Source organism: Pongo pygmaeus, chromosome 8 (assembly GCF_028885625.2).
Source record: "Pongo pygmaeus isolate AG05252 chromosome 8, NHGRI_mPonPyg2-v2.0_pri, whole genome shotgun sequence".
NCBI lineage: Eukaryota > Metazoa > Chordata > Mammalia > Primates > Hominidae > Pongo > Pongo pygmaeus.
In genome coordinates, this window is record NC_072381.2 from 68530992 (window position 1) to 68544647 (window position 13656).

The window sequence follows — 13656 nt, forward strand, 5'->3', positions numbered from 1 at the left end:
TGCCCTGGGAGGGCTGCAGCCAACAGTGGGCCCTCAGAGACAGTGCTGGGCATTGCCGTGAGCTGCCCGGTGCTAGGACTAGATTTCTGCAGCACTGTTTAAGACCCCACAGAGGAGCCACGCTCCTCAAAATTGTGAAGTCTGGCGCTTGCTGGCCTCCAGGTCTGAAAGGCTCCAGAGTGCAGAAGCCTCAAAGCCAGCTGTTTCTGGGTTCATATCCTAGCCCTGCCACACCCTGAGCGAGTCACACCAGCTCTCCCAGCCTTAATGTCCTCACCTCTCCAATGGGGATGATAAATAACATGGTGGTGCTTAAGATCACCCTGTCAAAGGCTCTCAGCCCTGCCTGTGCAGTACAGCCGTTACCTGGGAGCTCGTAAGAAGTCCTAATGCCAGGACCCCACCCCAGACAATAAAATCAGACCCTCGGGGGTAGGATAGGTAGTACGCTTTTTTTAAGCTCCCAGGTGATCCTAATGGGCAACCGGCATTGAGAGCTGGCTGGTGAATGGAAAGCACTTAGACAGTAGGAGGTCAGGCACAGGAGTCAGCACATTTAAAAAACAACATTCAAACCCAGCACGACAAGATAAGATCAAAGGTCTTTTTCTGGAGTCAGAATTCTTGTAATGGAAGGACCCCTGTTCTCACTGGAGAGAGATGGAACACAGCTTGGGGAAGAATGGCTACCCAAAGGGCAGGAGGGTGGCAGCAATAGTGACAACGATGGTGGACACTTACTGAGTACTTGCTATATGCCAGGCACTCTGCTAAGTGCTTTTCATGCATAATCCCACTGGATTCCCACCACTGTTTTTTGATGTCGGCCCTACTTTATCCCATTTTATAGATAAAGAAATTGAGGCTCAGAAAGGTTAAGTAACTCACCAAAGGTCACACAGCTGGCAAGTGGTGGAACCAAGATACAAACCCAGAGCAGGCAGTCCAGGTGTATCAGACAGTTGGGCTGATTCCATCTCCCTGTGCCTCCTAGACTCTCCTCCCCACTGTCTGCTGCCTTCCTGTGGCCTTTTGTGGCCAGCTGGTGTCACCAGCCTTCTGGCACAGAGCTCGTCAGCCTGGAGCGTCACCCCATGCCTGGCTAGAATCTGTTTGACAGCTCATTATTCTGCCGAGTCCTTCCTGCTCACAGGTCCAGAGAGTGGACACTGGGGAAAGGGTGGCAGCTAGGACCCAGTGAACCTGGTGAGGACCTGCTCAGTGAAGGCTTCAACCCCCTGGCAAAACCCTCCTGTAGGTGGTCCTGGTTTCTGTGTCTGTGTCTGTCTGTCCTCTGGTCTCCTGTGTGAACTGTGACACTCTGCTTCTTGAGAACACTCAGGAGATGTCTTGCATCCTTGCAGTTTGGCCTTCCAGAGAACTTCCACGGCACCTAGGGATGGAGCCCTCACTCTTTCACCCTGGTACTCTGCTTCCAGGCCTGGGTGGAAGCTGTCAAAGGCAGAATCCCCAGTGCCCCAGGCAGCTCCAGTACTGAGCATGGTTTCTCCTCTAAGTGTCGTGCATCCATGCCCTCTTCCACGCAGAGGAGATCCTGAGGTGCCACCCTGAGGGCTCTGACGCCACTCGAGATCCCCTTGCTGAGAGGCTATAGGAAGTGCCTCTTTTGGGGGTTTCGGGAGACCCTTGGCCCCCTTGTCAGACACAGCACTCTCTTGTGGATCTGGCTGCCGGACTTCAGGTTGGGGAGAGGGTACAATGCAGGAGACTTGATTTTCCTCTTTGTTTTCACAGCTGCCAAAAGCCTATTGAACAAGAAGTCGGATGGCGGTGTCAAGGTAAGTGTCTCCAGCCTCTGAACAGACTGGCCTCTTTTTCCCCGCAGTCACTATGGGAATTCTTGGCACCTGGTTCCCCCTTTCCCAGGGAATCTTCCTATCCTTGCTGGTCTGCTTTAAACAAGATGCCTTTGTGCTCAGAACAGAAGGTTCCGCTGGCCTGAGAGGGAAGTAGGGAGGTATTTTTCCTGGCCCTCGCTGGATGGGAATGACTCAGGGGAAGTGATCCAAATCATAGTTTATACCAGAGCTGAATCCGGAACCTGACTTCCACAAGGATGCTTCATCTCCAGGGCTTGACTCTGGGTTTTTTAGGTCATTTGGTTATCTTTCTTTTTTTCCTTTTTAGAGCGCAAATCCTTTTAATCAAATGAAAGCCAAGTTTGCCTGAGTGATTCAGGCAGGGTATAGGGCTTGGAACCTGAAACCACTCTCCTTTTGGTCTTTTTCCTTCTCTCTACAACACTTTCAGATCCCACTGAGTGCAACAGCCTCGAGCTTTCTTGACACATAGGCTCCTCAGAAAAAGGCAAAGGCCATGGTGGATCACGGCTTGTTCCCACTGGGTGAGGGAGCTTTTCCCATGGGACTGGGGCAAGAGGAGGGACCTGGGACCCACCAGGAGCCCTGCTGGGAATGGCTGCTTAGCCAAGGTAGAGGAGAGGTGACTGGGGCTACCCACAGGGCCCAAGACATTCTGTAGATGCTTTGGGGGCAGAAAGGATCCTGGGGCTAGGGCATTGGGTAGGAGCTCATGCTATTTTGAAGCCTCCCAGCTTACACTCTAGACTAGATTTTCACTGGGCCTTTTCCCAAGATCTTGCATCAACAGCTGAGATACACACACATGCCCCGTTCCCTCCCCACTCCCTCCTCTTTCCCTCATTCTCTGCATGCCTGCTTCTCTGTCCTTCCGCCCCTCGCAGAGGAGCTTGGGCTCCGCGCACACCCTCTGACATGGAGCTGGGGGCATCGTGCAGTCCCAAGCTCTGCCCTGAGCTACATGGATGCAGCCAGGTGAGGAGAAGGGGCAGGTTTAGTTGGAGAGAGTGTTTAATAAGTACCTGTCAGTCAGATGTCCACGCAGCATTCTGTTCTGAGGGGACACAACAGAGGTGTAAGAGGGGGTGTGGCTTTCAGTCGCCATAGGAAGGGGGCCGCACCTGGCGGCTGAGCGCTGCTAGTGGACCCATGTGAGACGGTTTAGTCCAGGAAGCTCATAGGAGAGAGCGTACTGGAGAAAGCTGCAGGGACATAGGTGAGACTCACTTTGCAGTTTTACTTTCTGCTATATGTTTTCTTTAAATTGAAAATATGGGTCAGGCTTGGTGGCTCACTCCTGTAATCCCAGCACTTTGGGAGGCTAAGGTGGGTGGATCACCTGAGGTCAGGAATTCAAGACCAGCCTGGCCAACCTGGTGAAACTCCGTCTCCAGAAAAATACAAAAATTAGCCAGTCATAATGACCGGTGCCTGTAATCCCAGCTACTCGGGAGGCTGAGGCAGGAGAATGGCTTGAACCCGGGAGGTGGAGGTTGCAGTGAGCCAAGATTGCGCCATTGCACTCCAGCCTGGGCGACAGAGCAAGACTCCGTCTGAAAATAAAGAAAAGAGAAAAGAAAACAACATGCCATTTCTATAACTTAAAAACAACAAATTATATTTGTATGAGTTCTTTTATACATATTGATGTTCTCTGCCCAGTGAGAACACAGGGTGTGTGGTAGATTGATGTCAAAAATATGGTTGGATCAGTCTTATCAGGCAGAATTGGAAGTTTCTGTGGCAGACCATGGGAAATACCCTGCCACTGAGCAGGGAAGCTATGGTGAGAGTGCTGATAGAAATGATTTGGCAAGCCGGGTGCGGTGGCTTCACTCTTGTAATCCCAGCATTTTGGGATGCTGAGGCAAAAGGATTGCTTGAGTCCAGGAGTTTGAGACCAGCCTGGGCAAAACCTTGTCTGTGGAAAAAAAAAAAAAAATTAACCGGGCATAGTGGTGTGCATCTGTAGTCACAGCTACTTGGGAGGCTGAGGTGAGAGAATTGCCTAAGCCCAGGGAGTTCGAGCCTGAGGTGAGCCAAGATCAAGCCACTGCACTCTCCAGCCTGGGTGACAGAGTGAAACCCTTCCTCAAAAAAAAAAAAAAAAAAAAAAAAAGATACCTGCTGTGCCCCTAGGAGTTGGGAAGGCAAAACTTAATCTACCTTTTAAGGTGTTTACAGTGGGAGAGACACAAGGCAGCTACTGGTTCTATGGAGTCTGCTAAGGTCTCAGGGAGGTGTGCACCTGGCAGGTGCTGGGGGAGCAGACAGATAAACATCCAAACCAGGACAGGAATCTTCTGGAAGGAGACGGCCAGGAATTGAGTTTGAGGGAGTAGCTGGATTTTGCTGGGTTAAGGAGGAGACAGGAGGGGAGGGATATTCCAGGCAGAGGGAAGAGCGCATGTGAAGATACACGAGGTTGAAACAGCATGATGATTCTGGGAACTTCAGTATCTTCTTTATGGCTGAAGGGAAGAGCAATTGCATAAAATGAGACCTGAAATAAAGCAGTGACTGCTGAGGTGGAGAGGAGAGGATGGAAAAGACACCATTACAGAACAGGTTTCTAGCCAAACTTTCTAGATACTACTGGTCTCAAAGATGAAGGTCATGTGCAGCCATGTAAGATTAGCCCAAGGAGCCAGCTCAAACCATGCACATCCAGGGCCCAGCTTGGAATTCATATTCTGGAGGCCTTGGCTGGGAGGCAGAATCTGAATTTTAAAAACACTTTCATGAATCCAAAGCACATGAAGGTTTAAGAGTCTGGTAAAGGCAAAATTTCGGGGTTATGTGTTAAGAAAGGGCTGGAACAAGAGTCGGCAAAGGAAACAGAAGAAGGACAGAGAGGTAGGGGAAAAACAGACGTGTGCAGCAGCAGCAGCTCTTCCAGGAACCCTGAGGATGAGGGCTGGGCAGACACATCATTAGGTAAGGGCTTTAAATGAAGACATGCGTGGGGAACCTAGCCCTGCAATGTGTTGTGTGTCTGACCCTGATATGTGCTCAGTAAATGAGTTTTATGCCACATTCTTTTGAGAAAAGAGCTTCAATATCATGGTGGGAACCAGAGGCCAATTATCACCCAAAATTAAAAGGCCAACCGCATATTCACAGCAGTTGTGATGGGAGGGGTTAATATTTTTATTGAAAGAGTTTCTGTAACAAATAATCCCTCTTAAAACCCAGTAGAGGCTGGGCGTGGTGGCTCACGCCTGTAATCCCAGCACTTTGGGAGGCTGAGGCGGGCAGATCACGAGGTCAGGAGATCGAGACCATCCTGGCTAACATGGTGAAACCCCGTCTCTACTGAAAATACAAAAAATTAGCTGGGCGTGGTGGCGGGTGCCTGTAGTCCCAGCTACTCAGGAGGCTGAGGCAGGAGAATGGCATGAACCCGGAAGGCGGAGCTTGCAGTGAGCTGAGATTGTGCCACTGCACTCCATCCTGGGCGACAGAGCGAGACTCCGTCTCAAAAAAAAAAACCCAGTAGATAGGCTAGGTGCAGTGGCTCACATCTGTAATCCCAGCACTTTGGGAGGCCGAGGCGAGCTGATCACTTGAGGCCAGGAGTTCGAGACCAGCCTGGCCAACTTGGTGAAACCTCCTTTCTACTAAAAATACAAAAAGTAGCCAGGTGTGGTGGTGCACGCCTGTAGTCCCAGCTACTCAGGAGGCTGAGTTAGGAGAATCACTTGAACCTGGGGGGCAGAGGTTGCTGTGAGCCAGGATTGCGCCACTGCATTCCAGCCTGGGGGACAGAGCAAGACTCCGTCTCAAAAAAAAAAAAAAGGAAGATAGATGATCAAAGAAAATAAACTGACAACCTGAAAACAAGGAAGTAGAACTGGATAACAAATGTGGAAAAATTTCTAGCCTCACCAGTATCAGAGAAATGCAAATTGAAACAAGGTGCCATTTTTGGACTCTAGTTAGTGATGGTAGTGAAAACCAGAATGGTCCTTTCTAAAACAGCCTGTGTGTCAAAACCATAAAAATGCTTCTACCTCTTTTACCCTGTTAATTCTACTTCTGAGAGTTTTTCCTAAAGAAATAATTCAAAATAGGAAAAAGCTAAAAGCAGAAAAATGTTGAACATGACATTATTTATAGCTGTGGGAAGATTGGAGGCTGGGCACAGTGGCTTATGCCTGTAATCTCAGCACTTTGTGAGGCCAAGTTGGGAGGATTGCTTGAACCCAAGAGTTTGAGACTAGCCTGGGAAATGTAGTGAGACCCCCATCTCTAAAAAAAAAAAAAAAAAAAAAAAATTTAGCCGAGCGTGGTGGAATGTGCCTGTAGTCCCAGCTACTTGGGAGGCTGAGGTGGGAGGACTGCTTGAGCCCAGGAGGCTAAGGTTACAGCCAGGATCACACCACTGCACTCCAGCCTGGGTGACAGAGTGAGGCTCTGTCTAGAGAAGAAAAAAAAGATTGGAGACAATTTGAAAAGCCAATAAGGAGCCAGACACAGTGGTGCGTACCTATAGTCCCAGCTACTTAGGAGGCTGTAGCAGGAGAGAATTGCTTGAGCCCAGGAATTCGAGGCCAGGTGGGCAACATAGTGAGACCCCCAACCTTAAAAATGTTTTTAAATTTAAAAATAAAAAGATTTTTTAAAAGCCAATAAATGACTAAATACTTATGGGAAATCTATTTAATAAACTATTAAAAAGTTATTAATTTTCATGACCGTAGGGATGTTTTAAGTGAAAAATAAAGTGCAGAAATGTTTTATATTAAGTGAAGGAAGTGGTACATAAAGGAGTACAGACAAGCCAGGCACGGTGGCTCATGCCTGTAATCCCAGCACTTTGGGAGTCCGAGGCAGACAGATCACGAGGTCAGGAGATCGAGACCAGCCTGGCCAACATGGTGAAACCCTGTCTCTACTAAAAATACAAAAATTAGCTGGGCGTGGTGGTGCGTGCCTGTAATCCCAGCTACTCGGAAGCCTGAGGCAGGAGAATCTCTTGAACTAGGGAGTCAGAGGTTGCGGTGAGCCAAGCGCGCCACTGCACTCCAGCCTGGTGACAGAGCAAGATTCTGTCTCAAAAAATAAAAAAAAAAGGGGGTACATACACTATCATTCTAAATTTGGTTTGAAGAAAACGTGTTTGTAGATATTTATTCAGTATATAATATGTGGATAAAAAAGAGACTGGAAGAAAGCCCACTGAAGTGTCAACAGTAACTTCACCAGGTGATGGGAATTTGAGAAACTTTTTTTCTTATACATTTTTCTGTATTCTATATTTTTCATCTAGATTGTGCACTACTGTTATCAGAATTTTTTTTAATACTATTTTTTTTTAAAGTAAAGCATAATACCAGGTGTGGCAACTCATGCCTGTTAATCCCAGCTACTTGGGAGGCTGAGGTGGGAGGATCGCTTGATCCCAGGAGGTTCAGCCTGGGCAACATAAGCAAGACTCCATCTCAATTAAAAAAAAAAGAAAAGAGGTAAGGCATGTGCTTGTATTATTATATCTTATAATGGTATCTTTTTTTTTGTTTTTTGAGACCGGGTCTCACTCTGTTCCCCTGGCTGGAGTGTAGTGGTGTGATCTCGGCTCATTACAACCTCCGCCTCCCAGGCTCAAGTGATTCTTCCACCTCAGCCTCCTGAGTAGCTGGGAATACAGGCATGTGCCACCACGCCCGGCTGATTTTTGTATTTTTAGTAGAGACGGGGTTGCCCAGGCTAGTCTTGAACTCCTGAGCTCAGGTGATCTGCCCGCCTTGACTTCCCGAAGTGCTGGGGTTACAGGCATGAGCCACCACACCTGGCCTATAATGATATCTTAAAAGATTGCTTTTTTTTTAGACGGAGTCTCACTCTCACCCAGGCTGGAGTGCGATGGCACGGTCTTGGCTCACTGCAACCTCCGCCTCCTGGGTTCAAACAATTCTCCAACCTCAACCTCCCAAGCAGCTGGGACTACAGGCGCGTGCCACCACACCCGGCTAATTTTTGTATTTTTAGTAGAGACGGGGTTTTGCTATGTTGGCTAGGCTGGTCTCGATCTCCTGACCTTGTGATCCGCCCACCTCGGCCTCCCAAAGTGCTGGGATTACAGGCATGAACCACCGTGCCCGGCCAATTGCATTTTTTAAAAAGACTGGAAGATTGCTAGGAGTATGAGTGGTTTTCCCATGCCCCTTCTGTGTTTTCCAAATTGCTTGTATTGTGGCTGCAGTCCTTTTATAATATGAAACAGGTAAATAACAACTTATGTTGTGGCTGCATCAAAGGGCTGAGAAATGAAAAGGAGAGGACAAAGCAAGATGTGCGGAGTTCGACCTTTCCAGGCTCTCTGAAAGTCAAGGTTTTGATCAATGTTATGAGGGAGGCCTGTGAAGTAGCTCAGATCGTCTTGAGCTTTCAGCATCATGGATTCTTCTTTTAGATCCGATCTTCCCTTCCCAACTCCCCCTTCCTCAATTCCTACCGCTTAAGTGCCCATAGGGCGATTTCTTTTTCACTGTTCAGAAGCTTTCTGCAAGATGTTCAAAATACTAGCGTTGGTTTGAGCAGCTACTCTGTCTTGTGTTCTTGATTTGGGGGACTTAGCTTCTATTTAGATTTCTTTGAAGCTGGATGCCAGTGACCCAGGATCTGTGGAAGAGTAAGAGCCACTTGTGAGGATGACTGAAGAGGCCACAAACTCTCAGATCCTGAGAGTGTAGGACAACTTGTGCCTCCTGCTAGTCCCAGGCCAGAATGGCCATCATATCTTTAAAAAAGAAAGCAAGCAAGAAAAACAAAAGGTTATAGTTATTTCCCTAAGTACTATTTGAATTATTTTGTTAAATTAAGTATGGAAAGAGGTTTGAACCCTTTTCCAGCTTAAAATTTTAAATAAATATACAGTTTTTAAGTAAAAGTGAGATATGATTCTTTAGAAATCATCTGGCATTTAGCCAGGCATGGTGGTGTGCACCTGTAGTCCTAGCTACTCAGGAGGCTGAGGCAGGAGGATCCCTTGAGCCCAGGAGGTTGAGGCTGCAGTGAGCCATGATCATGCCAGTACCTCAACCTGGGCAATAGTGCAAGACCTTATCTCTAAAAAAATAATAAAAAGACCTCACATTTAGACAGTGTGGTAGTGTGCTGGTTCAGAAGGAGCCCAGCTATGCATGGCTAAGGGCAAATCCCTGAATGGAGAAGGAAATTGAAAAATGTTCACTAACCTGAGAAACAGTCTTTGGAAAAGGGTGATCTCAGGTTCTCATGCAGGACAATTTAGGAAAAAGAGAGCAAGCCAGGAGAAGGCTGAGAACTTACTCCCCATTAGTCAGAAGTCTGCTTTAAGTCAAGATCCTGCAATGGCCTTTGACAACGAGCCCCTGAAAATCACCAGAACCAAGACTGGGCCGGGTGAGTGAGTGCCTGCGCAGAGTTCTCGCTGCTGTGATTCAGTGCAAGTTAGAAACCTGTGCTCTTCTTTAGCCTGGGGAAAAAACAAAGTCAGCAAACCCAGCTCAACTCAGCAAACTTTCGTCGCCTGTATGCTAACTATAAGGCATGTTGCTAGGTACTGTGGAAAGTGTAAAGATACATAAGATAGGAACCTTCCTGAAAGCAGTAACACTTTAGTTGGGTAAAGGGATAAGGAGATACACACACACACACACACACACCCCACTGCCTATATTATATATATGAATATAAGGGAGCTCCCTCTTTGGGATAAGGACACACACACACACACACACACACACACACACACACACACACACACACACACATAAGGGAGCTCCCTCTTTGGGATAAGGACACACACACACACACACACACACACAAGGGAGCTCCCTCTTTGGGATAAGGACACACACACACACACACACACACACACACACACACACACACACACACACCCCCCGCTACCTATATTATATATATGAATATAAGGGAGCTCCCTCTTTTTGAGGGATAATTTTAGAAGTAAAATCTCATATTTGAGCATATTTAAAAGGCCACTGTAAGGCTGGGCGCGGTGGCCTACGCTTGTAATCCCCGCACTTTGAGAGGCCAAGGCAGGTGGATCACCTGAGGTCAGGAGTTCGAGACCAGCCTGGCCAACATGGCGAAACCCCATCTCTACTAAAAATACAAAAAAAAATCAGCGGGGCGTGGTGGCAGGCGCCTGTAATCCCAGCTACTCAGGAGGCTAAGGCAGGAGAATTGCTTGAACCCGGGAGGTGGAGGTTTCAGTGAGCCGAGATGGTGGCACTGCACTCCAGCCTGGGCAACAGAGCAAGACTCCCTAAAAAAAAATAATAATAATAAATAAATAAATAAAAGGCCAATGTAAAAGAGGCCTAACTATAGGTTTTTCTTTTCCTTTAAATCTAATTCTAAATTATGGACCATTGTCAATATTTGTAGCCTCTTTCGTTGATTATAATAATAATCCCTGAAAATGCCTTCTAAAGAATGCTGGCCCCTTGAGGGCAGGAGCAGTTTATCAGCTGTGTTTACTGTACCTGAAACAGCCCTCAGCGTTTGCTGGGCATTGTTAAATGAATGTGCAAAAGTTGAATGACAGACGGACATATTACAGGGGGACCTTACCCCTAGTGAGCTAATGATGACATTGATAATTACTCTTCATTTTTTAGACACAGTCTTCTGGGATATATTTTCAGTGTTCCATGTGGTCTTCATGTTGATGCGTCTGTTTCACATGTGAACGTAAAGTTCGTGAGCATCTAGTTGAGGCTGAGGAATCACTGCTTTCAACATTCCCTGTGGCTTACATCCCTGCATTTTTATGATCACTGTAGTTTTAATCACTGGCACTCCTGTGTTTCCATTTTCCACGAATTGCAAAATGCAATAAAAAATTCAAATATTGTAAACAAGCATGGCTATACTGACAAAGGAAGGCCAACATTTAACTGCTAGGTGATTTTCAAAAGCTCAGCATCTTTATGTAAAAAGCATAGTAGGGGTGCAGCGAAGTCAGAAGTCAAATTTTATTAGAGCTGAGGACAGCCTATAGTAGCTTTTGCTTTTTCCCTGGTGGCTGCTCACTTGAATTTCAGACAGTTCTAGTAATGAGAGAAAATAAATAACATTACAGGGTGAGCTAACCCTATGAACCCAGACCTGTAAATTTGTAGCAAAATGATACTTACCCTCACAGACTTGTGACTTAATCGCCTTAAGAGGCTTTTTTTGAGCAAGGCTGAGACGTCTCAGAAGATACTAAATCTGTGTCTATGAACCTGACCACAAAAGAGTTCTTCCCTCCCAGGGTCTGGAGGGTGTGAGTGCCTGTCGGTCCATGTGCTGTTTAACCCTCTGGTGCTGGACTCCGGGTCTCCCTCCGCTCTTTTCTCCCCGATGCAGAGCCCACGCTGGTGCGCTAACCTGCAGCATCTCTGTGCTTCTCTTCTTACCTCCTCTTTCCCCTTCTCTTTCCCTCTTGCTGTGGTGTGTCCAGAAAAGGAAGTCGAGTTCCAGCGTGCACCTAATGGTGAGCCTTGCCTGCCCACCCATCGCCCGCTCCATGCTGCCTGTGCCCGCCTGCCAGCCACGCAAACCTGTTCTGCCACGTGCGTGTGCCTCACTCATCCTCACTGCATGTCTGTGCTGTGTGGGCAGGTGTGGCCTGTCCTGCCAGGCGGGGGCCATTGCCCAAGGTCACCCAGTAGCCTAAAAAGTGGGCATTGGAAGGGGTGGTACGGCACCCCCTGCTGTGGAGCTTGGACAGACTCCAGCGGCCCAGGGTAGGATGTGAAGCTGGTAGGGACTTGGGGCAAGCAAGGGAGAGACCCTCACTCTGTCACCCAGAAGGAGAGGCCCTGCTTCCCAGGCATGAGCAGCTGCTTCCTACAGACTGGCAGCTGGAGGGCAACTGTGTGGTGGGCAGAGGAGCTGGTTGCAGGCTCCCACTTGTGAGTCTTGCTCTCCTGGCTCTGCTCCCGTGCAAATCCCATTCTCTCTAGCTGTGCCCAGTGGTTCATCCTGCCCACCCAGCCCTCGGGGGGACAGCTAACTCATCTTTCTCATGGGACACTGGGCACCAAGGGCAACACAGCAGCCTGAGTCATTATGAAACCATCCATTAAAACCAGAGGTGGGGGCCAGGCGCGGTGGCTCACGCCTGTAATCCTAGCACTTTGGGAGGCCGAGGCGGGTGGATCACGAGGTCAGGAGATCAAGATCATAACGCGGTGAAACCCTGTCTCTACTAAAAATACAAAAAATTAGCCAGGCGTGGTGGCGGGCACCTGTAGTCCCAGCTACTCGGCTGGCTGAGGCAGGAGAATGGCGTGAACCCAGGAGGCGGAGCTTGCAGTGAGCCGAGATCGCGCCACTGCACTCCAGCCTGGGCAACAGAGCAAGACTCCGTCTCAAAAAATATATAAACCAGAGGTGGGGCCACTTGGGTGACATCCCAGCCCTCTGCAGGTTTTATGGGCACCCTGGAGTCCTTGCCCCCTATAAGGGTCTTGGCCTCAGCTGGGATTTACAGGTAGGGCAGCCCTCTCTAATCAACCCCGAACAGGTCAGCATCATTCACTCAGCTAGGTGGGCTTTGCTTCTTGGTGGGAATGAGAGACAGCAGAGCCCCTGTGAGTTTAGACCCACCGTCTCACTACTCCTGGGACCCCTCTTCTCTAGCTGTCGCAGTCTGTGGAGTCTTGTTCAGTGGAGTCACTCGGTGCCTGGCTTGAGGTTCCATGCCTAGCCCTGGGTTTGGGGATGTCTGAGCCATTGACAGCAAGCTGGCAGTGGACGGCTTCAGGTCTGGTCCAAGAGGCCTCCAGGCAAGAAGCAGGACAGTCAGGATGCTTTCTGTGTATGTCCTAGGAGAGAAGACACACATTCTAGCTGTCGATGTATCATCTGTGCCCTGTGCAGGGATGGTAGCCACACATTTGTCTCACTGCCTATCGAAGAGCTTGCAGGCATCAGGCTGCTCCTCAGTGGCCCCCAACCCCACTGGAACTCAGTGAGATTGAGTACGCTGGTTAGGGAACTATCAGAGGCAAAGAACATGACATGGATATGGTTCCCTGCCCTGGAGATCAGCCTTCTTCCTTCCTTCCATCTTCCCCTTCCCCCTCCCTTGCTGTGCCCCTCCATGTAATGTTTTTGTTTGTTCGTTTGTTTTTGTTTTTTTGAGATGGAGTCTTGCTCTGTTGCCCAGGCTGGAGTGCAGTGGCGCAATCTTGGCACACTGCAATCTCTGCCTCCCAGGTTCAAGCAATTCTCCTGCCTCAGCCTCCCGAGTAGCTGGGATTACGGGCATGCGCCACCATGCCCGGCTAATTTTTGTATTTTTAGTAGAGACGGGGTTTCACCATGTTGGCCAGGCTGGTCTTGAACTCCTGAACTCAGGTGATCCACCCGCCTTGGCCTCCCAAAGTGCTGGGATTACAGGCATGAGCCACCATGCCCGCCCACCACCGTGTAGTTTTGAAAGGCAAGGAGATATCCCTGGTGGTCATGGTGCTGTTGGGAATGTTGGCCTGTGTGTGGCCTACTCTGTCCTGGGGGCTGGATTCTGGGACTACAGCTACAGCCCCGCTGGGTTTCATCTGCCCCTCCCCAGAACACTGCCCTTCTAGCTGATCAGGCCTAAGATTTGTCAGGCAAAAAGGTGAACAGCACATCCTGACTCTGCTCCCTGAGGTCAGTGAATGCATTTTGTGTCTGAAAGGGACTTCCACCCCCATCCTCTGGACACCATCTCTTAGGCCAGGCATACTTTTCTTTTCTCCTTCCTCTTTGTTTCAGGCTTCGAGCTGGTGTTGTAAGAAGGAAATACAGGTGCTGGGTTGAAAGTGCAGCA

General features: G+C 48.7%; 1 protein-coding gene across 50 annotated transcripts in view; it reads left to right on the forward strand.

Annotated features, from left to right (window-relative positions):
* The window catches only part of CAMK2G (calcium/calmodulin dependent protein kinase II gamma), a 62256-nt gene that overhangs the window by 35370 nt on the left and 13230 nt on the right, over window positions 1-13656 (forward strand). For 25 of the 50 annotated variants that reach the window (XR_008492119.2, XR_008492120.2, XM_054437247.1 and 22 more), the window contains 2 exons: window positions 1756-1799; window positions 11299-11331. Coding sequence is in view for 47 of the 50 variants with exons in the window: in XM_054437247.1 (XP_054293222.1) it covers window positions 1756-1799; window positions 11299-11331 (77 nt within the window). In the remaining 3 variants the exon portion in view is untranslated. The remainder of the gene's footprint in view (window positions 1-1755; window positions 1800-11298; window positions 11332-13656) is intronic. The other 25 variants (XR_008492121.2, XM_054437288.2, XM_054437294.2 and 22 more) reach the window with 1 other exon arrangement.